Genomic DNA, 25,378 nt, shown 5'->3' with positions numbered 1-25,378 from the left:
TTGCCACACTGACATTATAAAACACTTGCCAAACTGACATTCTAAAACACTTGCCACACTGACATTATAAAACACTTGCCACACTGACATTCTAAAACACTTGCCAAACTGACATTATAAAACACTTGCCACACTGACATTCTAAAACACTTGCCAAACTGACATTCTAAAACACTTGCCACACTGACATTATAAAACACTTGCCACACTGACATTATAAAACACTTGCCACACTGACATTCTAAAACACTTGCCACACTGACATTATAAAACACTTGCCACACTGACATTCTAAAACACTTGCCACACTGACATTATAAAACACTTGCCACACTGACATTATAAAACACTTGCCAAACTGACATTCTAAAACACTTGCCACACTGACATTATAAAACACTTGCCACACTGACATTATAAAACACTTGCCACACTGACATTCTAAAACACTTGCCACACTGACATTCTAAAACACTTGCCACACTGACATTATAAAACACTTGCCACACTGACATTATAAAACACTTGCCACACTGACATTCTAAAACACTTGCCAAACTGACATTCTAAAACACTTGCCACACTGACATTATAAAACACTTGCCACACTGACATTCTAAAACACTTGCCACACTGACATTCTAAAACACTTGCCACACTGACATTATAAAACACTTGCCACACTGACATTATAAAACACTTGCCACACTGACATTATAAAACACTTGCCACACTGACATTCTAAAACACTTGCCACACTGACATTCTAAAACACTTGCCACACTGACATTCTAAAACACTTGCCAAACTGACATTCTAAAACACTTGCCACACTGACATTATAAAACACTTGCCACACTGACATTATAAAACACTTGCCACACTGACATTCTAAAACACTTGCCACACTGACATTCTAAAACACTTGCCACACTGACATTCTAAAACACTTGCCACACTGACATTATAAAACACTTGCCACACTGACATTATAAAACACTTGCCACACTGACATTATAAAACACTTGCCACACTGACATTGGGTAACAAAAGCAGTAAAACTCAAACTCATATATGAAAGTATATACAGAGAGCTTCCCATGTTGTGAGGTTAGGGAAATAAAGGTGTGACACTATAGCCCTAATGGGAGGGGCCCTCCATCACTGTATGGGCTGCTGGTGTTGAGTGAGTTTACCTTTAAGATGGTTTCCAGCACATATCTCTGCATCCTGGAGTTGTGTATTCGGATGGAGCCGCCGCCCACCTCGGCACCGTTCAGGACCAGATCATAGTGCTGACTCCGCACCTGCAGGAACACACATAGATGTGTAGCACCTCCAACACACACATGTAGCACCTTCAAAACACACACATACACACACACACACATGTAGCACCTCCAACACACACATGTAGCACCTTCAAAACACACATATACACATGCTATGTGTATATGTGATGTGTGTGTGTATGTGTGCTGTGTGTGTAGGAGTGTGTGATGCACTGACCTCAGTGTGTGAACCATGTGTTCATCATTCTTCTGAGGGGCTGTAGAGGAGTTTGTGTGAGAGTGTGAGAGTGTGTGATGTGTGTGATGTGTGTGATGTGTGTGTGTAATTGTGTGTATGAGTACATGTAAGTATGCACTGACCTCGGGGTGGGTATATATGTGTATATATGAGTTTGTGTGTGTGATGTGTGTGCATGCACATTTGTGTGTATGATGTGTGTAATATATTTGTATGCATTATATGTGCATGTGTGTATTATGTGTGATGTGTGTGTATGATGTGTGTGTACGTGTTTATGTGATGCACTGACCTTCTCGGGGTGTGTGTACAGCAGGTGTTCGTCCTCCTTGTGTGGGGCTGTGAAGGGATGGTGGGCAGACGTGTGTGTGTGACGTGTGTGTGTGATGTGTGTGTGTGATGCACTGACCTTCTCGGGGTGTGTGTACAGCAGCTGTTCATCCTCCTTGTGTGGGGCTGTGAAGGGATGGTGGGCAGACTCGACTCCCTCTGTAACATGAAGCCACCAACATTGTTCTCATCATCAACTGATAACACTGTCAACACTCAACAAGTTAAATATGCTTTATGACAGGGCTGCAACGACACAGGAAGGTCACAATACAATACACATCTCGACATTCTGGTCACGATACGATACATATCGCGTTACGCAATGATAAAAAAAAATGTCAAAACTGAAACTTTCATGATTTTGGAACAGTCAAAATTATTTTATAATAACAAGACTACTGAAGTAGTCCTTTCCTTCAAAACAATTCAAAGTTCAAACACCAGAAAATAATTAATGTACTTCACCAGTGATACAACTTCAAAGAATTTTGATGCAATGGTCGAAGAAATTGTATCTTAAATTATTGCTTTATCAGAAATAATATATTCCAATATTGTGTTACTTTAGTTGCAGCTTTTTCTTTATATATATATTTAAGATTATAAGAACCACAAGTGTAGCATTTTGGTACTGGTGATTGCTGTTGCAGGATATTTTTACGAATGGAACAATTTGACCAGTCAACGAAGGGGCTTCCCGCGCTACATGTATTTCGATTGCGAAAATGTTATGTTGACATATATTAGCCAAATTGCCACAAATATGACTTTTAACGAGTCAAAGTATGGCATTTTTAATATATGTATCCATTCTCTAGCAACTAAAGTTCGTTTCAATACGTCAAAAGCGGTAATCTGACCGTGGTTGCTGTATCTTTTCACACACGATTTCACCTAACTTAATAAAAACAATATTATATGAAATTTAAATAAAATTCCAGATATACAATGAACGAGTTTTAATAACAAGATAGTATAATAATGGTATTGAATTCCATACTTCAGTTCGGATTTGCTGACTGGTATTTCCGGTCTTATGTGATTTTGGTGATCAGCTGATAATGTTTTTTGAGATGGGGAAAAACATCTGTAAGTGTAAAACCTGAGCTTATTAAAAATGTAAGTACGTTTTGGGAGCCATGCGTTACCGCGCACTATAACCAAGTTAGCGGCTTATTGAAAGGCACAATAGCAAGGAAACGCTGTACTTGAGATTTGCGTACTGTATCGTGGCTTATCGATAAATGGGCCCACGTTTATCGTACATCGTATCATGGGTCAAGTATCAGTGTATCGTTTCACCCTTACTTTATGAGTGCTTCACCACCGTCGCAGCACTACAACCATTGCCTCTCATAGTTCAACATAGACCTACCACAGTCGTAAGTGTGAATCCCTTGTGGTTAGTGGGCAAGGTGATCTTGTACCAGCACATGAACTACAACCTGAGGTGACAAAAGTACTGAACTGGCAGCCTTTCTTTCAAGGACATCTAGAATACTACCACTGCCCCACCATGGAGGAACACAGCACTCCCCGTCACACGGCACTCCAGGTCACACGGCGCTCATGGTCACATGGCACTCCTGGTCATATGATGCTCAGGGTCACACAGCACTCGAGGTCACATCGCACTCGTGGTCACACGGCACTCCTGGTCACACAGCATTAATGCTAACACGGCACTCCTGGTCAAACGGCACTCGTGGTCACATGGCGCTCCAGGTCACACCGCACTCCTGGTCACATGGCGCTCTTGGTCATATGATGCTCAGGGTCACACAGCACTCGAGGTCACATGGCACTCGTGGTCACATAGCATTCTAGGTCACATGGCACTCACAGCATTCTAGGTCACATGGCACTCATGGTCACACGGCACTCGGGGTCACACAGCACTCGGTCACATGGCACTCATGGTCACATAGCATTCTAGGTCACATGGCACTTGAGGTCACACGGCACTTGATGTCACATGGCACTCGTCACATAGCATTTTAGGTTACATGGCACTCATGGTCACACAGCACTCATGTTCACACAATACTCAGGGTCACACGGCACTCATGGTCACATGGCACATGGGGTCACACAGCACTAGGTCACATGGCCCTCATGGTCACATGACCCTCATGGTCACATGGCACTCATGGTCACACGGCACTCATGGTCACGCTGCACTCATGGTCATATGGCACTTGGGGTCACACAGCACTCATGGCCACATGGTACTCATGGTCACATGGCACTCATGGCCACATGGCACTCATGGCCACATGGCACTCATGGTCACATGGCACTCATGGCCACACGGCACTCATGGCCACATGGCACTCATGGTCACATGGCACTCATGGTCACATGGCACACGGGGTCACACAGCACTAGGTCACATGGCCCTCATGGCCACATGGCACTCATGGTCACATGGCACTCATGGCCACACGGCCCTCATGGTCACATGGCACTAGGTCACATGGCACTCATGGTCACATGGCCCTCATGGTCACATGGCACTCATGGCCACACGGCACTCATGGTCACACGGAACTCATGGTCACATAGCACTCATGGCCAGACGGCACTCTTGGTCACACAGCACTCATGGTCACACGGCACTCATGGTCATATGGCACTCGGGGTCACACAGCATTCTAGGTCACATGGCACTCGGGGTCACATGGCACTCATGGTCACACAGCATTCTAGGTCACATGGCACTCATGGTCATACGGCACTCATGGTCACACAATACTAAGGGTCACACAGCACTCATGTTCACACAATACTCAGGGTCACACGGCACTCATGGTCACTTGGCACACGGGGTCACACAGCACTAGGTCACATGGCCCTCATGGTCACATGGCCCTCATGGTCACATGGCCCTCATGGCCACATGGCACTCATGGCCACACTGCACTCATGGTCACACGGCACTCATGGTCACACGGCACTCATGGTCACACGGCGCTCATGGTCACATGGCACTCATGGTCACATGACCCTCATGGTCACATGGCACTCATGGTCACACGGCACTCATGGTCACGCTGCACTCATGGTCATATGGCACTCATGGTCACACAGCACTCATGGCCACATGGTACTCATGGTCACATGGCACTCATGGCCACATGGCACTCATGGCCACATGGCACTCATGGTCACATGGCACTCATGGCCACACGGCATTCATGGCCACATGGCACTCATGGTCACATGGCACTCATGGTCACATGGCACACGGGGTCACACAGCACTAGGTCACATGGCACTCATGGTCACATGGCCCTCATGGTCACATGGCACTCATGGCCACACGGCACTCATGGTCACATGGAACTCATGGTCACATAGCACTCATGGCCAGACGGCACTCTTGGTCACACGGCACTCATGGTCACACGGCACTCATGGTCATATGGCACTCGGGGTCACACAGCATTCTAGGTCACATGGCACTCGGGGTCACATGGCACTCATGGTCACACAGCATTCTAGGTCACATGGCACTCATGGTCATACCGCACTCATGGTCACACAATACTAAGGGTCACACAGCACTCATGTTCACACAATACTCAGGGTCTCACGGCACTCATGGTCACATGGCACACGGGGTCACACAGCACTAGGTCACATGGCCACATGGTCACATGGCCCTCATGGTCACATGGCACTCATGGTCACATGGCGCTCATGGCCACACGGCACTCATGGTCACACGGCACTCATGGTCACACAGCACTTATGGTCACACGGCACTCATGGTCACATGGCACTCATGGCCACACGGCACTCATGGTCACATGGCACTCATGGCCACACGGCACTCATGGTCACATGGCACTCATGGTCACACGGCACTCATGGTCACACGGCACTCATGGTCATATGGTACTCGGGGTCACACAGCATTCTAGGTCACATGGCACTCGGGATCACATGGCACTCATGGTCACACAGCATTCTAGGTCACATGGAACTCATGGTCATACGGCACTCCTGGTCACACAATACTAAGGGTCACACGGCACTCATGGTCACATGGCACTCGGGGTCACAGGGCACTTGAGGTCACACGGCACTCGTGGTCACACAGTATTCTAGGTCACACGGGATGGAGTCACGACACTTGTGGTCACAAGGCACCCTATTCTCTACCTTCTCCATCTTCTCTTGGCAGGAACAGTGGAAAGTCCTCCACCCATAGGAAGTGGAATCCAGCACTCGACCTCACCGGCACACCTGCACAGGGAAGATGAATGCAATCAACACACCAGACAATCCAGTGATTGGCATCATGAGCCTCAATCCACGCAATAGGGATACGATGACATGCATCAACCATGTCAGGGAGCCTGACCACCCGGTCCCGTTAGTCGCCTCTTACGAGAACCATAGTGGCTTTTACGGCAAGCATGGGTTGCTGAAGACCTATTCTACCCCGGATCTTCACGGGTCTCAAGGTTTTGAGAAGAATGGGTGCATAAGTATGGAACTACGCCAATTTGAGCAATATTCCAGCAATGTCCTGGAAGGGGTCCCCAGAGGATTCCTGAATTCATATTGTTTTAATCAAAGATGGCTATGTTGCAGCCATACTGAAATTCCAATTTGATGCTGTTTAAAAACCTGAATACCCTTATAGCAAACAAATATTCACACAAAGATTCAGCTAAATCCATGTAGCCATATCGGAGGAAAAGTTGAAAATATATAATATTTATCAACGACGGATAACAGATGCCTTGACTGACATGGCTTTCAAGTTAGGTGAGCTAAAAAATCTGTAAAACATTTCTCAAGTTTTTATTAATTTCTTATTTGTACAACTCAGGAAATGAAGAATGAATTTGTTTGCAATATTTTTCAGATACAGTTTTGTGCCATTGATAAATTACTGATATCAGAGACCATATACTGATATTCCATATTAAATATTGATATTTTTCTTTGGGGGAGTATTCAACATATTTCTACATCCTTGGTTCACTCTATTGGGTATGTTTAATATTTAAAGGTTCTGCTTAGAATGCTGTTTCTGGCGTCACAGAAGCTCACATCATCGATATACTTGTCTCCCTTTAAAGCAAGACATATCATTTTGTGCATTATTCACTGTACTAGATTTCATGTGGTGAGGTGAAATGGGGTTCATACATTGTGTCCAAGATTATAGCACTTATAAAGCGATGTGTTGCTGCTTGTACTAGTCTGGACTCATGCCGATTTTATAGTGCTAGCCCACTGAGATACATGCCGCAGTTTAACATGAATACCCCACTCAGACACAGTATACTGACTCCGAGCCGACCAGTCCTTGTTTTTGCCCCCCAACAACAAGTAACATCTTTTCACATCTTCTGGTCTGACAAAGTTGGGGATCAAACCACCAACTTTGTGCTCTCAAAACAGATCTATCCACAGGACCGCAAATCCTGAAAGGGCTGCACAGGGTAATGATTAGCCCGTAACGTTTACAGTTTTGTCACGCTATTAGATTTCAGCAATTCCTTGTACGTATTTGTACACATGTAATTAAATTAATTGGCCAATGGTGATATATCTATGCATCTTATGCAAATATGCAGCTTATCAGCTGCGTGAAGTATTCCTCATTTCCTACTTACATCAACAGAAAGCTGAGAAGCACTGGAGGGCCCCGATTGATGTGTTACTATCTGCAGACAACACCTCCTCCTCCCCACATGGGGTTAATTAGCCTCATTACACACAGCTAATTGTTGTGTTGACCCTGGGGTTATCTGACAAGGATGTGCAGGGCAGGGTAACACGCTTATCTCCCCTGGCCGGGGCCGGCACACACAAGGTACAACCTAGGAGTGTCCAGGGGAGGCATGGACTCTAATATTAGCAGGATATCAGTACACATTAGCTATGATTGGATGGGTCACACACCTTTGCACAGCATCAAGAATATCTAATTATTTCTGAGTCTCCATGTCTCCCTTAGTGTTGTAATCATCTTAATTCTGCATGACCCGTACCTCCGGAGAAGGCCTATTACACCATTAGCAGTAGACTAGTCTCTGAAAATGTATAATACTGATCGGAACAAATAACTCCATTTAAATTGAAAAGGCGCCCTAGATAGGAGATTCAGTGTGTGAGTGAGTATGGTTTTAGCAACATTCCAGCAATATCACGGCAGGGGACACCAGAAACGAGCTTCATATATTGTACCCATGTGGGGATTCAAACCCAGGTCTTCGGCGTGATGAGTGAGCACTTTAACCACTGGACTACCCCACCACCCCCTCAGAACCTGAGGGAAATCTAGACTTGCTTCATTTCGGGGTTTTGCATTACAGTCAGGGCTGGACGGAAGGAAAAATAATATGGATAAGCTTGACCACTGTTAACTACTATATCGTACAACAAGGACGTGACACAGACTGGAACAAACATGTGACACAGACATGTATTGCGTATTGAATGTACTATTATCATAAACTAACACGTTCTACATGGCAGCACGGTGACAAGCATCCCTCTACTGACAGGATGAGGTCATGCTACGTACTGCTGCACCAACATCCGTTACCTCTTGCCTCCAGTGTGTCCGCACACGCCAGTCTTGCCCGGCCCAGACAGGTCAGCTATTGGAAGCAATGAAATTATAGAATTATCAAAGGAATTACTGATCCTACTTTCCACAAAAATCAAGACTGGATGGGTACCGGTGTTTTGCAAATCCAGATGTTATTTTAAAGAAAACTATGAACCCTGGTGAGTTTTTTAAGAAATACACCTTGTAACTATGTAATTTTTATGGCAGAAAATTTCTCTTTTTTTATTCAACAGTCTGAAGCAAAATTATATTTTTGAAATTGGACAATTTGTAAATGACAATTACATCAGGAACAACAGATAATCACTGACAACTCACCACATTTTCTGTTTCCCCTGTTACCATGACAACAATATCATTCGGTTGCACAGCCAGTCTATCTGAGATGGACTGCTTGACTCCCTCAGTCAGAGACTTGGCCACGCCCCCCTGCCATGTGTTGTCTTCCTTGATCTTCACAGTCATGACATTCTGTAACAAACATTCCCCATGTTACCATGACAACCACATCATGCCACGCCCCCCTGCCATGTGTTGTCTTCCTTGATCTTCACAGTCATGACATTCTGTAACAAACATTCCCCATGTTACCATGACAACCACATCATGCCACGCCCCCTGCCACGTGTTGTCTTCCTTGATCTTCAGTCATGACATTCTGTAACAAACATTCCCCATGTTACCATGACAACCACATCATGCCACGCCCCCTGCCATGTGTTGTCTTCCTTGATCTTCACAGTCATGACATTCTGTAACAAACATTCCCCATGTTACCATGACAACCACATCATGCCACACCCCTGCCATGTGTTGTCTTCCTTGATCTTCACAGTCATGACATTCTGTAACAAACATTCCCCATGTTACCATGACAACCACATCATGCCACGCCCCCTGCCATGTGTTGTCTTCCTTGATCTTCACAGTCATGACATTCTGTAACAAACATTCCCCATGTTACCATGACAACCACATCATGCCACGCCCCTGCCATGTGTTGTCTTCCTTGATCTTCACAGTCATGACATTCTGTAACAAACATTCCCCATGTTACCATGACAACCACATCATGCCACACACCCACTGCCATGTGTTGTCCTCCTTGATCTTCACAGTCATGACATTCTGTAACAAACATTCCCCATGTTACCATGACAACCACATCATGCCACACACCCACTGCCATGTGTTGTCTTCCTTGATCTTCACAGTCATGACATTCTGTAACAAACATTCCCCATGTTACCATGACAACCACATCATGCCACGCCCCTGCCATGTGTTGTCTTCCTTGATCTTCACAGTCATGACATTCTGTAACAAACATTCCCCATGTTACCATGACAACCACATCATGCCACGCCCCTGCCATGTGTTGTCTTCCTTGATCTTCACAGTCATGACATTCTGTAACAAACATTCCCCATGTTACCATGACAACCACATCATGCCACGCCCCTGCCATGTGTTGTCTTCCTTGATCTTCACAGTCATGACATTCTGTAACAAACATTCCCCATGTTACCATGACAACCACATCATGCCACACACCCACTGCCATGTGTTGTCTTCCTTGATCTTCACAGTCATGACATTCTGTAACAAACATTCCCCATGTTACCATGACAACCACATCATGCCACGCCCCCTGCCATGTGTTGTCTTCCTTGATCTTCACAGTCATGACATTCTGTAACAAACATTCCCCATGTTACCATGACAACCACATCATGCCACGCCCCTGCCATGTGTTGTCTTCCTTGATCTTCACAGTCATGACATTCTGTAACAAACATTCCCCATGTTACCATGACAACCACATCATGCCACGCCCCTGCCATGTGTTGTCTTCCTTGATCTTCAGTCATGACATTCTGTAACAAACATTCCCCATGTTACCATGACAACCACATCATGCCATGCCCCCTGCCATGTGTTGTCTTCCTTGATCTTCACAGTCATGACATTCTGTAACAAACATTCCCCATGTTACCATGACAACCACATCATGCCATGATCCGAGTATTATGAGCAGAATTATTTTACATCGCATCCCTTCAGCAAAATTAGGTAAACGAACATGTGACAACAAATTTGGTCAATGCAAATTTGTGATAAAACATCACTTGACACGTAATGATTTATCATTTAAATTGTATTTCCAATTCTAGTCAGCAAATTTGTTTTATATGCAGAGATTAAGATTAATGTGTGTAATTTTTTCGTAAACTAAGCTGGAAACAGCAATCAGCGATACACACGTTTCTCGGAATCTACTGGTGATTCTGTTAAATATTACCCAATACTATAACTTTAAAGAATTTTGATGCAATGATCTGAAGAATTGTACATGAAACTATTATTTTGTCAGGAATGATATATTCCTATATCGTGCTATTTTAGTTGCAGCTTTACTATATATATTTAAAACAACAATAACCATAAGCATTACTAAGCACTAACTTTGGGGCAGGTGATCGCTATTGCTGGATAGTTTTTACGCGTGGAGCAGTATGACCAGTCACCGTCAAGGTGAAACTGCAACAAATCTACTTTTGACTAGTCAAAGTGTGTCATTTATGAAATCTACCTGTACATACCTTTTTTCTGTCAACTAAAGTTCATTTCAAGGCATCAATAACAGTAATATAGCTGGTTGCGGTGTACGACTAAGAAAGTCCTTTACAGGTTTAAGCCAGTAACTATGTGACAACTTTAGGTTGTTTAAAACCCCTAATATTCATTCCCCTGATTTTCCATTAACAATCAACATAAGTATTTAGTGCTGATATTAATATGGCAGCGTCCTTGTAGTGTTCTGTAGTGAGTGTTTTCTTTTACAAATTGCGAAATGTCTAAGAGACTTGGCCACACATCCCAGAAAATATATCATTTTATGGAAACAAATAACTCAATTTAAATTGAAAAGGAGCCCTATAGTCTGTCATACAGACCCTGAAACAAAATATATCCAATACAGGCCATGCAAGTCTATAATATTTGGCAAGTCTAGATGACTGCATGAAAATGAAGAAAGTCTCTTGGCTGCTTTTTATCATATTTAAAAACTATAGCTTAACCACTGGTTTTTTTTGTAAAATATGTTCATTTCATGTAAATCTAGGAGCCCCAGTGATGTGGAAGATTAAGAACCTTAGGAAAATCTAGACTTGCTTCATTTACAGCCATAGCATATTACAAGAAAGGACTGGGCAGATTAAGGGAATATAACATGGTTCAGGGATTGTGAGACTGCCTACCACTCCGCCATGTATTGTCCTTCTGGATGTTCACACTCATAACATCCCCCCATCCCTCCTCCACCCCCCACCCCAACACACTATGTAACAGGATCAGAATCTTGTATCAAAATAACCAAATGTCTCACCAGCTTATATATGACCTATATATATTATTATCAAATAATATCTATATTCTATTTTTAAACACAACAATGTAGAAAATTAAAAACAAACAAACCCATAAATAATTGAATGAGAAATATTAATGAACTGAAGATCACAGAAAGTACAGATGTTGGTAGGTGTATAGACTCACACAAGTCTCAAAAGCAATAATTATTTGTATAAAACATAAGTACTAGTTTTTCAGTTGTCCCCACAAGAGGCTGGTGTCCTCAGACTGTTGACATATGTAGACTTGCCCATCAGGAGAATATAATTACTACACATCCATGGACTTTTCTTTCGGTACAGCCTTGGAGCAAGGCTAGTCAGTGTAGCGCCGTGGGCGTGGAGTGGGAACCATCACCTCCTCCTCTACACCAGACAGGGAGGGATCCTGTTACCCAGCTCTAGGGTGTTGAATTACCCCCAGTGATACAGGATCCCCCCCAGTGATACAGGATCCCCCCCAATCAGTTGGCGAGAGGAGGCAGACCCATCTTGTTGAACTGTACCTTACAGGCCAGGACACTGCTTCACACACACCACTCCTGGTATCATATGTACTCAAATTGTTTTCTCCTACACTGATGAGATGTTACTTGATTTTGAGTGAGACTGATGGTATTGTGATGTGATGGTATTGTGATGTGATAGTTTTGTGATGTGATGGTATTGTGATGTAATGTCAGTGTGATGTCATGTCAGAGTGATGTGATTGTATTGTGATGTAATAGTTGTGTGATGTGATGGTATTGTGATGTGATAGTTTTGTGATGTGATGGTATTGTGATGTGATAGTTTTGTGATGTGATGGTATTGTGATGTAATGTCAGTGTGATGTCATGTCAGAGTGATGTGATGGTATTGTGATGTAATAGTTGTGTGATGTGATGGTATTGTGATGTGATAGTTGTGTGATGTGATGGTATTGTGATGTGATAGTTGTGTGATGTGATGGTATTGTGATGTGATAGTTGTGTAATGTGATGGTATTGTGATGTGATAGTTGTGTGATGTGATGGTATTGTGATGTGATAGTTGTGTGATGTGATGGTATTGTGATGTGATGGTTGTGTAATGTGATGGTATTGTGATGTGATAGTTGTGTGATGTGATGGTATTGTGATGTAATAGTTGTGTGATGTGATGGTATTGTGATGTGATGGTATTGTGATGTGATAGTTGTGTGATGTGATGGTATTGTGATGTGATAGTTGTGTGATGTGATGGTATTGTGATGTCATGTAGGTGTGATGTCATGTTAGTGCGATGTCATGTTAGTGTGATGTCATCTTTGTGTGATTTCATGTCAGTTTGATGTGAAGGTATAGTGATGTGATGGTTGTGTGATGTGAAGGTATAGTGATGTGATGGTTGTGTAATGTGATGGTATTGTGATGTTGTTTTTGTTTGTTTGTTTGTTGTTTTAATGCCACACTCAGCAATATTCCAGCCTTATGACGGCGGTCTGTAAATAATCTAGTTTAGACCAGACAATTCAGTGACGGACATCATGAGCATCAATCCACGCAATTAGGATACGATGAACCAACCAAGTCAGCGAGCCTGACCACCTGATCCTGTTAGTCGCCTCTTATGACAAGCATAGTCACCTTTCATGGCAAGCATCAGGGTTGCTGAAGACCTATTCCACCCCGGATCTTCACGGGTCAGTATTGTGATGTATGTGATATGTCAGTGTGATGTGATGGTTGTGTGACGTAAGGTAATATGACATCTTAGACCAGGTCAAGTCAGGAAAGTCAGTCTGTGCAATCATGTTTGGTATTTAACGATGTACTCAGCAATTTTCCAGCTATAGGACGGCAGCCTCTAAATAATCAATTCTCGGCCAAACAATCCAGTGATTGACATGATGAACATCGATCCACGTAATTGGGATAGGATGACATGCATCAACCAAGTCAGTGAGCCTGATCACCCGATCTTGTTACTCGCCCTTTACGACAGAAATATACGCCTTTTATGACAAGCATTGGTTGCAGAAGACCTATTCGAACCTGGATCTTAATATCATGACATCACTGTTTAACTGTCAATGACAATCGATGATGTAAGTATTGGGCACTGTTGTGTTTGTCTGCCTGAGATGATATATTTCCATCAATTCACCAAATTAAAAACTGAAAGAAACTGCACTCTTCATATTTTAGTTTGTCTCCTATATCTTACAATATTGACCAAAGGGAAATGTGAAATAGGAAGCCAATCTGGACTGGCCAAAAAATAGAACACCCTTGGAACATTCCTGTCTCCTGGCTTGAGCAGTGCCAGTGTGAACCTGTACCCCCGACATGTGTCCCTACATCTAATAACTATCACAAGGACTGGCTGATTGGGAGGTCATATCAGTGTCATCAGAGAAGATACCAGGCGTGGCGGCAGGGCCAGTCAGCCAGTTACGACCAGCCAGTGAGCCACGAGCCAGCACACTTACAGACACACATACACATGCAAGTACAGACGGACGGGACCTAGACACAGACAGCCACACACAGGTAGGATCATCTTGACCACCCCATTACAGCACATCTGTACTCCTTCTTGTAACACCACCCCATGTCTACATCTGTACTCCTTGTAACACCACCCCATGTCTACATCTGTACTCTTTGTAACACCACTCCATGTCTACATCTGTACTCCTTCTTGTAACACCACCCAATGTCTACATCTGTACTCCTTGTAACACCACCCCATGTCTACATCTGTACTCCTTGTAACACCACCCTATGTCTACATCTGTACTCCTTGTAACACAACCCCATGTCTACATCTGTACTCCTTGTAACACCACCCTATGTCTACATCTGTACTCTTCCTTGTAACACCACCCTGACATGTCTACATCTTTACTCCTTGTAACACCACCCCATGTCTACATCTTTACTCCTTGTAACACCACCCTGACATGTCTACATCTGTACTCCTTGTAACACCACCCTATGTCTACATCTTTACTCCTTGTAACACCACCCTGACATGTCTACATCTGTACTCCTTGTTACACCACCCCATGTCTAAATCTATACTCTTTGTAACACCACCCTATGTCTACATCTGTACTCCTTGTAACACCACCCTATGTCTACATCTGTACTCCTTGTAACACCACCCCATGTCTACATCTGTACTTCTTGTAACACCACCCCATGTCTACATCTGTACTCCTTGTAACACCACCCTATGTCTACATCTGTACTCCTTGTAACACCACCCTATGTCTACATCTGTACTCCTTGTAACACCACCCTCTGTCTACATCTGTACTCCTTGTAACACCACCCCCTGTCTACGTCTGTACTCCTTCTTGGAATACCATCCTGACATGTCGTCATCTGTACTCCTTCTTGTAACACCATCCTGACATGTCTACATCTGTACTCCTTGTAACACCACCCAATGTCTACATCTGTACTCCTTGTCACACCACCCTGACATGTCTACATCTGTACTTCTTGTAACACCACCCAATGTCTACATCTGTACTCTTCCTTGTAACACCACCCTATGTCTACATCTGTACTCCTTGTAACACCACCCTGACATGTCTACATCTGTACTTCTTGTAACACCACCCAATGTCTACATCTGTACTCTTCTTGTAACACCACCCAATGTCTACATCTGTACTCTTCCTTGTAACACCACCCAATGTCTACATCTGTACTCCTTGTCACACCACCCTGACATGTCTACATCTGTACTTCTTGTAACACCACCCTCTGTCTACATCTTTACTCCTTGTAACACCACCCCATGTCTACATCTATACTCTTTGTAACACCACCCTATGTCTACATCTGTACTCCTTGTAACACCACCCCATGTCTACATCTATACTCTTTGTAACACCACCCTATGTCTACATCTGTACTCCTTGTAACACCACCCCATGTCTACATCTGTACTCCTTGTAACACCACCCTGACATGTCTACATCTGTACTTCTTGTAACACCACCCTCTGTCTACATCTGTACTTCTTGTAACACCACCCTGTCTACATCTGTACTTCTTGTAACACCACCCTCTGTCTACATCTGTACTTCTTGTAACACCACCCTCTGTCTACATCTGTACTTCTTGTAACACCACCCAATGTCTACATCTGTACTCTTCCTTGTAACACCACCCAATGTCTACATCTGTACTCCTCCTTGTAACACCACCCAATGTCTACGTCTGTACTCTTCCTTGTAACACCACCCCATGTCTACATCTGTACTCCTTCTTGTAACACCACCCTATGTCTACATCTGTACTCTGACATGACATGTCTACATCTGAACTCTCTTCTTCAACACACTAACACACACGCTTTCCCTCAGTTTTCAAAATAGACATCGGTCCGCGTCCAACAGATTTGTTCTCGGGCTGAAAATTTTAAATTTCAGCAGGTCCTTTAGGCCTGCAGTTTATTTTAAGCTGTCAACATGGCAAATGAGCCACAACACAGGTTGCTTGGTGAAACAGGGTCCAGCTTCAGAGTAACTCTGCTTGTTAACTCTATCAACACTGCAGACCGCAAAATAATACATAGTTTCATGAACCTACCTGTCATATCATTCATTTATTAAATCTATTACTTTTCACAATGTCAGGAAATATCGAACATGTCAAAGATCAATATAAAGACGTTTCAAGCAAATAGTAACTAAATTAAATAAAGTAATATAGAAAATCAACAAACACATTTTAAAAAATTGTCCAACTTACATCTAAGTTACTATTTTCTATCTTTTTGTGCGATCGTGTATTGAAAGTCAAATGACATCTCGGCAGTTGTCACCTCAATTTATAGGCTCCCACATGATGCTTAATGCCAAAATATATGCATGAGAACATATGATACATAGGGGCGGCTCCCTCCTTGCTCTATGTGATACATGGGACGGCTCCCTCCTGGCTCTATATGATACATGGGGCGGCTCCCTCTTGGCTCTGTGATACATGGGGGGCTCCCTCCTTGCTCTATGTGATACATGGGGCGGGTCCCTCCTGGCTCTATGTGATACATGGGGTGGCTCCCTCCTGGCTCTATGTGATACATGGGGTGGCTCCCTCCTTGCTCTATGTGATACATGGGACGGCTCCCTCCTGGCTCTATATGATACATGGGAGCTCCCTCCTGGCTCTATGTGATACATGGGGCAGCTCCCTCCTGGCTCTATATGATACACTGGGCGGCTCCCTCCTGGCTCTATGTGATACATGGGGCGGCTCCCTCCTGGCTCTATGTGATACATGGGGTGGCTCCCTCCTGGCTCTATGTGATACATGGGACGGCTCCCTCCTGGCTCTATGTGATACACTGGGCGGTTTCCTCCTGGCTCTATGGGATACATGGGGCGGCTCCCTCCTGGCTCTATGTGATACATGGGGTGGCTCCCTCCTGGCTCTATGGGATACATGGGGCAGCTCCCTCCTGGCTCTATGTGATACATGGGGTGGCTCCCTCCTGGCTCTATGGGATACATGGGGCGGCTCCCTCCTGGCTCTATGTGATACATGGGGCGGCTTCCTCCTGGCTCTATGTGATACACTGGGCAGCTCCCTCCTGGCTCTATGGGATACATGGGGCAGCTCCCTCCTGGCTCTATGTGATACACTGGGCGGCTTCCTCCTGGCTCTATGTGATACATGGGGTGGCTCCCTCCTGGCTCTATATGATACATGGGGCGGCTCCCTCTTGGCTCTATGGGATACATGGGGCAGCTCCCTCCTGGCTCTATGTGATACACTGGGCGGCTTCCTCCTGGCTCTATGGGATACATGGGGCGGCTCCCTCCTGGCTCTATGGGATACACTAGGCAGCTCCCTCCTGGCTCTATGGGATACATGGGGCAGCTCCCTCCTGGCTCTATGTGATACACTGGGCGGCTCCATCCTGGCTCTATGGGATACATGGGGCAGCTCCCTCCTGGCTCTATGTGATACATGGGGCGGCCCCCTCCTGGCTCTATGTGATACACTGGGCGGCTTCCTCCTGGCTGTATGTGATACATGGGGCGGCTCCCTCTTGACTCTATGGGATACATGGGGCAGCTCCCTCCTGGCTCTATGTGATACACTGGGCGGCTCCCTCCTGGCTCTATGGGATACATGGGGCAGCTCCCTCCTGGCTCTATGTGATACACTGGGCGGCTTCCTCCAGCATTATGTAATCACGCATGGTTTCTTAAATATTCTGAAACACTGATTTTCTTAGAATGTATGACAAAGAGTTTATGACCCTTGTGTTTTTGGTGTAGTATATGTATCATATGTATAAAAATAATTATGATGCGACATGGTAGGCGTGTCAGGGTGATGCGGACACACTCTGCAAATCAGTGCAGTAATTCAATCATTCTTACTAAGGACTCCAGTCTCTTACAGGGACAACTTGTTCATAGTATTTACATAATCTAGAACTTATGATTAAATCAAATAATTATTGCCTCAGAGACTTGTGCAAGTCCAGATATATTGTTACTCTTTTCGGGAATCATAGTTTCTATGAAATGTCATCTTCCCAAGGCAAGTGCATCGATAAGCCTTTTTATCAAAGTCTTGTTTCCACCCTTGCTACATCAAGCCCACTTTCCTGCACCAAATATAATTGGACTATCGCACATGTCGCAGTCCAATCAGAAAATGTCTCACAAACTCAACATCCACGACAGTACATGTTCATATGAAAGTGATATACCGCTGCCTGTCTTTGTTGACAAGAATTTGTCTTTTTCATCTTTTAAACCCCAAACGATTGCCTATGTTTTTGTGTCCGGGATGAAATCGTGAATGTTTTCGTTACATGATCGACTAAGACTTCGACATCTTTGTGAAGCTATACGGGATAAGAACAGCGATCTGATTGGATATCACGTTTTCATTACAACAGGCACAACTCGTGATCTATGCGAGGTGGTGCCAGGTTTGAGCCAAGAAAAGTGGCCTTGATGTGGCAAGGGTAGAAACTAGGCTTTGATATAGGCTAGTGGACATGCATGCCTCGGTAAAATGTACATCTTGACTAGTGACAGTACCTAAGACACCGATTATTAGGCAAGACAGCTGTCTTGCAACTTGAAGCTGTTAACATGCTGTTTTTGTTACAGGTTCATCCAGTCACCATGGAGACCTCCATGTTGGTCAGTCTGACGATGCTGGTCAGCATCCTGCTGTTCCCTGCCAGTCACGCCCAGTGTCCTAGCGTCTGCAGCTGTAACGACGCCCTCACAAGCATACAGTGCAGAGATCGGGACCTGTTCCACCTGCCTGAGCTGCCCGCGGCGAAGGTGCATCACCTCAACGTGTCCAACAACATCCTGGGCCCTGTCCTCACCATCTCCTTCAGCTCCTTCACCAGGCTCACCCATCTCGACCTCTCCACCAATCTTATCTCCTTCATCAGCAACGACACATTCCGTGGCCTGGGATCCCTGACCCATCTCGACCTCAGCAGCAACAACCTGAAAGTGTTGGAGGCAGACGTGTTTCAGGGACTTCATCGGCTGCAGGTGCTCCACCTCAGCAACAACCGCATTGACACCATGGACGGAGCATTCTACCGCCATCTGTCCAACCTCAGAGAACTCTATCTCAGTAGGAACAACTTCTTCCAGCTGAAGCTTGGTTTGAGATTCCAGGTTCTCAACCAACTGCAGGTTCTTGATCTCTCTCATAATGACTTTGCTGACATTACAAATGATGCTTTTGATAATGTTCACAGCTGGACAAATACTGTAAAAAGAAAACTCAGCTTGTCTCACTGTCAAATCACATCTGTTGAAAACGGAACTTTTATACAGTTCCGAGGACTGAATGACCTTGACCTCTCGGGGGTGACCACATTGACCTCTGAAAACATCTCCATCATCATGCAGGACCTCAAACACTCTAACACCAAGCGACTTAACCTGGCATCAATGAACCTCGCCAACATCGACATGATCTTTGCCAACTCACCCAAGCTGTCCCTACACTATCTTAACCTCTCCAACAACAAACTAGAAAACATATCAGCTACAGCCTTTGCCAATGTAGGCTCACTTCAGCAACTAGACATCAGCCACAACAACATGCAGGTATTGCAGCCCTCCTTCACAAGGCTTAACAACCTAAAGACTCTGGACATTTCTCACAATGAGCTCAAGTCCTTTGATGGGCCTGCAGTTGCCCAGCTAACCAGCCTGGAGACTCTCACAGCCAGCCATAACAGGTTTGATGACAGGTCACAGCTGAAGCTTAACCCTATGCAGCAGCTCAAGGTCCTCGATCTCAGCTTCAACACTCTGGATGATCTGATAACCACTGGTAATACCATCAAACTGGAAGAACTAGTTCTGGCAGGAAATAACATCTCCAGTCTCGACATGATACCGCAGGCAGATAACCTTCGTGTCCTGGATGTCAGCCAGAACAAGATCACCGTTCTCGGACCCTACATATTCTCATCAGCTGTCAAGTTAGAGAAAGTGGATTTTAGTCGCAACCTGATCTCAGTGATCAGTCACATGGTATTCCTCCCCAACACCTCCCATCCCTACATCATAAATCTGTCAGGGAACCAGCTGACCACACTGTGGTTCGGTGGATGGTCCAGAGCTCAAGTTCTAGATCTCTCCAACAATCAGATATCTGAAGTTGACTACAATGCCTTCCAGAGTATGAGTGACCTGGAAGTGTTAGACCTGTCTTTCAATTCCATCACAGGTTTCCATGACTACACCTTCAGAGACCTTCTGAATCTGCACACTCTTATTGTGTCAAACAACTCTCTGGAAAACCACAATCCCAACCAGAAATTCAAATATACTTTCAATGGTCTTGGTTCTCTGAAAACACTTGACCTGAGTTCTAACAGCATCACACATCTGGAAGAAAGCACTTTTGACAAAAATCCTGCACTGGTCAACATATCTCTTGCTAGTAACCAGCTTTCAAATATTTCTCCATTTGTGTTCAAAGACTTGAAAGAGTTGCAAAACCTCCGCTTATCTGGCAACCCATTCCTCTGTGACTGTGCTCTGCTTCCACTGGTGACCTGGCTGACTGAGATCAATCCCCACATCTACGGAAAGTCGTCTTCCGCCTTTGTGTGTGGATCTCCCTACAGTAGGAGAGGGTTGAGCATATTTGACTACGAGGTGACTGTCCTTGAGTGCAATGAAGGCCTTCTACACTTCATTGTCTTCGGCTCCCTGGGACTATTGATGATCTTTGTCGGAGTAGTGGGGACCATTGTTTGTCGGTGCTACCACAAGGGGAGGGTGATTATGAAATCAAAGATACGTGATGAGAAGATAAAGGAAGACGTCAAGGTGAACCATGTGAGGAAAGCTAAGAAGGACATGCCCATGGAGATACTGGATGAGCTGGACCACCATCTCAAGATGAAGCTGTGGAGCAGCAAACACAAGGGTCTCAGTCATGTTCCAAACGGTGTTCTGAAACAGAGCAAGACTGAAGAGCCAAAGTCTCACAAGGTCAAAGAATCTAAGGACAGAGGGAGAAAGGAAAAGAAAGACTCTTCAAGGTCAAGGTCAAAGTCTCAAGATAGGAAGTCCTCCAAATCCCGATCCAAAAGTCGTGACAGGAACAGATCCCACAGCAAAACTGACAAGAGAACCAAGGAGGAAAAAGAGCGACTCCGACGCTACGAGAAGCAGCTGCTGTTTACACTGGCCCGGTACAACCCAACCAGTCGGTGGGATTCCGAGGGAAGGGACAGGTGGGCAACGCTTGGACAAATGGACCTGGGGAACAGGAGAGACTACGATCCCCAGAGAGCAGATATGTTCTATACCATGCCCTCTCACCGACGTCAGACTCTGCTAGACGACCGGCGGCATCGCCAGCCCCCTCATCGACGTCATCAACAGACTCTGCTGGATGACCGGGAGCTCGGCCGGAGTGAGTACAGTCAAATCAACCGACAAGGCAGACTTGCACCATCTCACAGGAGAACAGCTAAACCTAGACCCTATGCACAGGATGATCTTGGCATGAGGAGAGTGTCCCCGTCACACCGATATGACATTGTGCGAGGACGTCGGGGAGGCGAGGAAGACTGCAGGAGACAGACACAGAGGCTGCCAGACAGGTACCACTCCGAACCCTATGTCCATTTTCTGAAGGACAGACAACATGACGGCTATCAGTCTCAGAAACATGACCGTCACACTGAACCCAGGTCAAGGGGAGATAAGCGTGGGTATGATGTGATGACCTTGGAGAAGGCAAATGCTGCTGAAGGTGCCAGGCAGTCCCGAGGCACAGAAAGAGAATATGTTGAGCTGCCATTCCCCGACACCCGAGGCCGGCCAGGACACGAGGAAATCATCATCCAGCCGCAGAGGAGCAAGAGCTATGGTGACATTGATTTCCATTCGAAGAAGAGAAGATTTGAGCATGATGCAGACAACTTATTACACAAACAGAGGGAGCGAGACACAGAGCGCTCCCAGCAAGGGAGGGACACCCAAGAAGCGGCTCAGGTTAGGTTAAGTTCTCACTATAGGTCAGAGCCTGCCATTAGTGAAGTGAAAGTGGAAATTCATCAGGAAGATCCAAGGAGAACCCCAGAGCCAGATTATCCCTCCGACAATCCAAAATTGTCTGACTGGGTTTGACACTGCGACCGTCACAAAGTGTGAATATAACATCCTGACCAGACAGTAACCATCTAGGAAAGTGTGACATATATGTGAAATGAAGACCTTGTTGGCCATGTTTGGTGTGAAATGAAGACCTTGTTGGCCATGTTTGGTGTGAAATGAAGACCTTGTTGGCCATGTTTGGTGTGAAATGAAGACCTTGTTGGCCATGTTTGGTGTGAAATGAAGACCTTGTTGGCCATGTTTGGTGTGACAATGAAGACTTGTTTGACATATCTGGTGTGACAACGAAGACTTGTTTGACATATCTGGTGTGACAACGAAGAATTGATTGGCATGTTTAGTGTGAAAACGAAGACTTGTTTTGGCATGTTTAGTGTGAAAATGGAGACTTTTGGGCATATCTGATTTGACAACGAAGATTTGTTTGGCATGTTTGGTTTGTCATATTGACTGGACAGTTAAGTAGGAATCCTACCTGTGTAGATGAATGCTATGTGTGTAATATGTGTGTAATATGTGTTTGTTTTGTTCTTCCTGATGTACAGATTGTGAGTGTATATCTTCTCCATAAGCATACACAACGGTATGACTGTACACATACAAACATGTGATATCAGATATATACAATACACTCAATACATGTGGTATCAGATATATACAATACACTCAATACATGTGGTATCAAACATACAATACAGTCAATATATGTGGTATCGGACATATACAATACACTCAATACATGTGGTATCAGACATACAATACAGTCAATACATGTGGTATCAGACATACAATACAGTCAATACATGTGGTATCAGACATACAATACAGTCAATACATGTGGTATCAGATATATACAATACAGTCAATACATGTGGTATCAGACATACAATACAGTCAATACATGTGGGATCAGATATATACAATACAGTCAATACATGTGTTATCAGACATACAATACGCTCAATACATGTGGTATCAGACACACAATACACTCAATACATGTGACATTAGGCACATAATGCACTCAATACATGTGACATCAGACATATAATGCACTCAATACATGTGACATCTGACACACAATGCACCCAATACATGTGACATCAGACAAACAATACATGTGACATCAGACACACAATACATGTGACATCTGACACACAATGCACCCAATACATGTGACATCAGACAAACAATACATGTGACATCAGACACACAATACATGTGACATCAGACAAACAATACATGTGACATCAGACACACAATACATGTGACATCAGACACACAATGCACCCAATACATGTGACATCAGACAAACAATACATGTGACATCAGACACACAATACATGTGACATCAGACAAACAATACATGTGACATCAGACACACAATACATGTGACATCAGACACACAATACATGTGACATCTGACACACAATACATGTGACATCAGACACACAATGCACCCAATACATGTGACATCAGACACACAATACATGTGACATCAGACACACAATACATGTGACATCAGACACACAATACATGTGACATCAGACACACAATACATGTGACATCAAACACACAATGCACCCAATACATGTGACATCAGACACACAATACATGTGACATCAGACACACAACACATGTGACATCAGACAAACAATGCATGTGACATCAGACAAACAATACATGTGACATCAGACACACAATACATTTGACATCAGACACAATACATGTGACATCAGACACACAATACATGTGACATCAGACACACATTGCACTTGATTCATGAACAGAGCAAGCAGTGGTGAGTGGATCTAGGTGAACTCAACATTGAGATGTTCGTCCTTCAGTGAGTGTGGGGTGTGAGTAGGGGTGAAACGATACAGCTAGGTTACGAATCGATACATATTATGTTGCATAGGTCATGATATGATACGTATCGTAATGCGAATATTTACGTCAAATCGTGTGGAAATCTCTTACTATAAATACTTCTGAGCAGTATCAAAAGGAAAAGCTAGTTGTAGCCACATGTTTGTAGCGGCTATTATTAGTAGTGAACTTAAAACTCGAATTCCAACACATTTTGCGATATTTTACTGACAAAAACTCTGAGGTCATAAAACAAGTAGTAAGTAATTTCTTTAACAAGTGTATCGTCTTGTATCAATACAGAAAAAACGTACCGTGTATCGTATCATCGCACCAGTGCACCGATGTATTGTTCACCTGTGGGTGTGAGCAAGCTGGAGGGGATGCTGTAGGGGATGCTGTATATAGCTGCATGTATAAACTGGACACTCATAACCATTCCTGTAGTACACATGTATTTCCTGGTATCAGTAGTAAACATATAAGGTTCATTTGTGTTAGTGTGTCTTTTCTAAAACAGTTGTCAAACATCGGTTACAAGTTGGTGGAGTGAGTGAGTGAGTGAGTGAGTGAGTGAGTGAGTGAGTGAGTGAGTGAGTGAGTGAGTGAGTGAGTGAGTGAGTGAGTGAGTGAGTGAGTGAGTGAGTGAGTGAGTGAGTGAGTGAGTGAGTGAGCGGGGTTTAATGCTGCTTTTAGCAGTATTCCAGTTATATCGCGGCATGTCAGCTATCAGTGGGAGCAAAGCCCAAAGTGATACAGGTCTCAGACGTTACCACTTCTGTGAAACCCACGAGCAAGGGTATGGTGCTGACAAACCTAGAAACATAATCAGGGCAAACCGGGATTTGAACCCACAATAATAGGTTTCTGTCATGCCCAAGGATCGCAACTCTGCACAGCAAATCGCGGCGCCTTAGACGATTGGCCACCCGTGCCCCCAGTGGAATGAGATAAACCGCTAATTTGGTGGAGGAAATCATGAAACTAATGTGAGTGTTGACCCCTTGACCC

General features: G+C 44.4%; 2 protein-coding genes across 3 annotated transcripts in view; one reads left to right on the top strand and one right to left on the bottom strand.

The window, feature by feature from the left end:
• LOC124145591 (aspartate--tRNA ligase, mitochondrial-like) overlaps positions 1-25,378 on the bottom strand; it is a 60,214-nt gene that overhangs the window by 7,314 nt on the left and 27,522 nt on the right. For both annotated transcript variants that reach the window (XM_048389128.1, XM_048389129.1), the window contains exons 12-16: positions 8,780-8,932; positions 8,435-8,489; positions 6,031-6,114; positions 1,940-2,019; positions 1,197-1,307 (exon numbers count right to left, since the gene is read on the bottom strand). In XM_048389128.1, the coding sequence (XP_048245085.1) occupies positions 1,197-1,307; positions 1,940-2,019; positions 6,031-6,114; positions 8,435-8,489; positions 8,780-8,932 (483 nt within the window). The remainder of the gene's footprint in view (positions 1-1,196; positions 1,308-1,939; positions 2,020-6,030; positions 6,115-8,434; positions 8,490-8,779; positions 8,933-25,378) is intronic.
• LOC124145590 (toll-like receptor 4) lies at positions 13,949-24,858 on the top strand. Its single transcript, XM_046515412.2, has 2 exons — positions 13,949-14,390; positions 18,995-24,858. Exon 2 carries the CDS (start codon positions 19,010-19,012, stop codon positions 22,508-22,510), a length of 3,501 nt encoding a protein of 1,166 aa, XP_046371368.1. The 5' UTR covers positions 13,949-14,390; positions 18,995-19,009; the 3' UTR covers positions 22,511-24,858.

This window comes from Haliotis rufescens, unplaced genomic scaffold (assembly GCF_023055435.1).
Source record: "Haliotis rufescens isolate VD_foot unplaced genomic scaffold, xgHalRufe1.0.p SCAF_8, whole genome shotgun sequence".
NCBI lineage: Eukaryota > Metazoa > Mollusca > Gastropoda > Lepetellida > Haliotidae > Haliotis > Haliotis rufescens.
The sequence above is the reverse complement of the archived record's forward strand: the minus strand, read 5'-3'. Positions and strand labels throughout refer to the sequence as shown.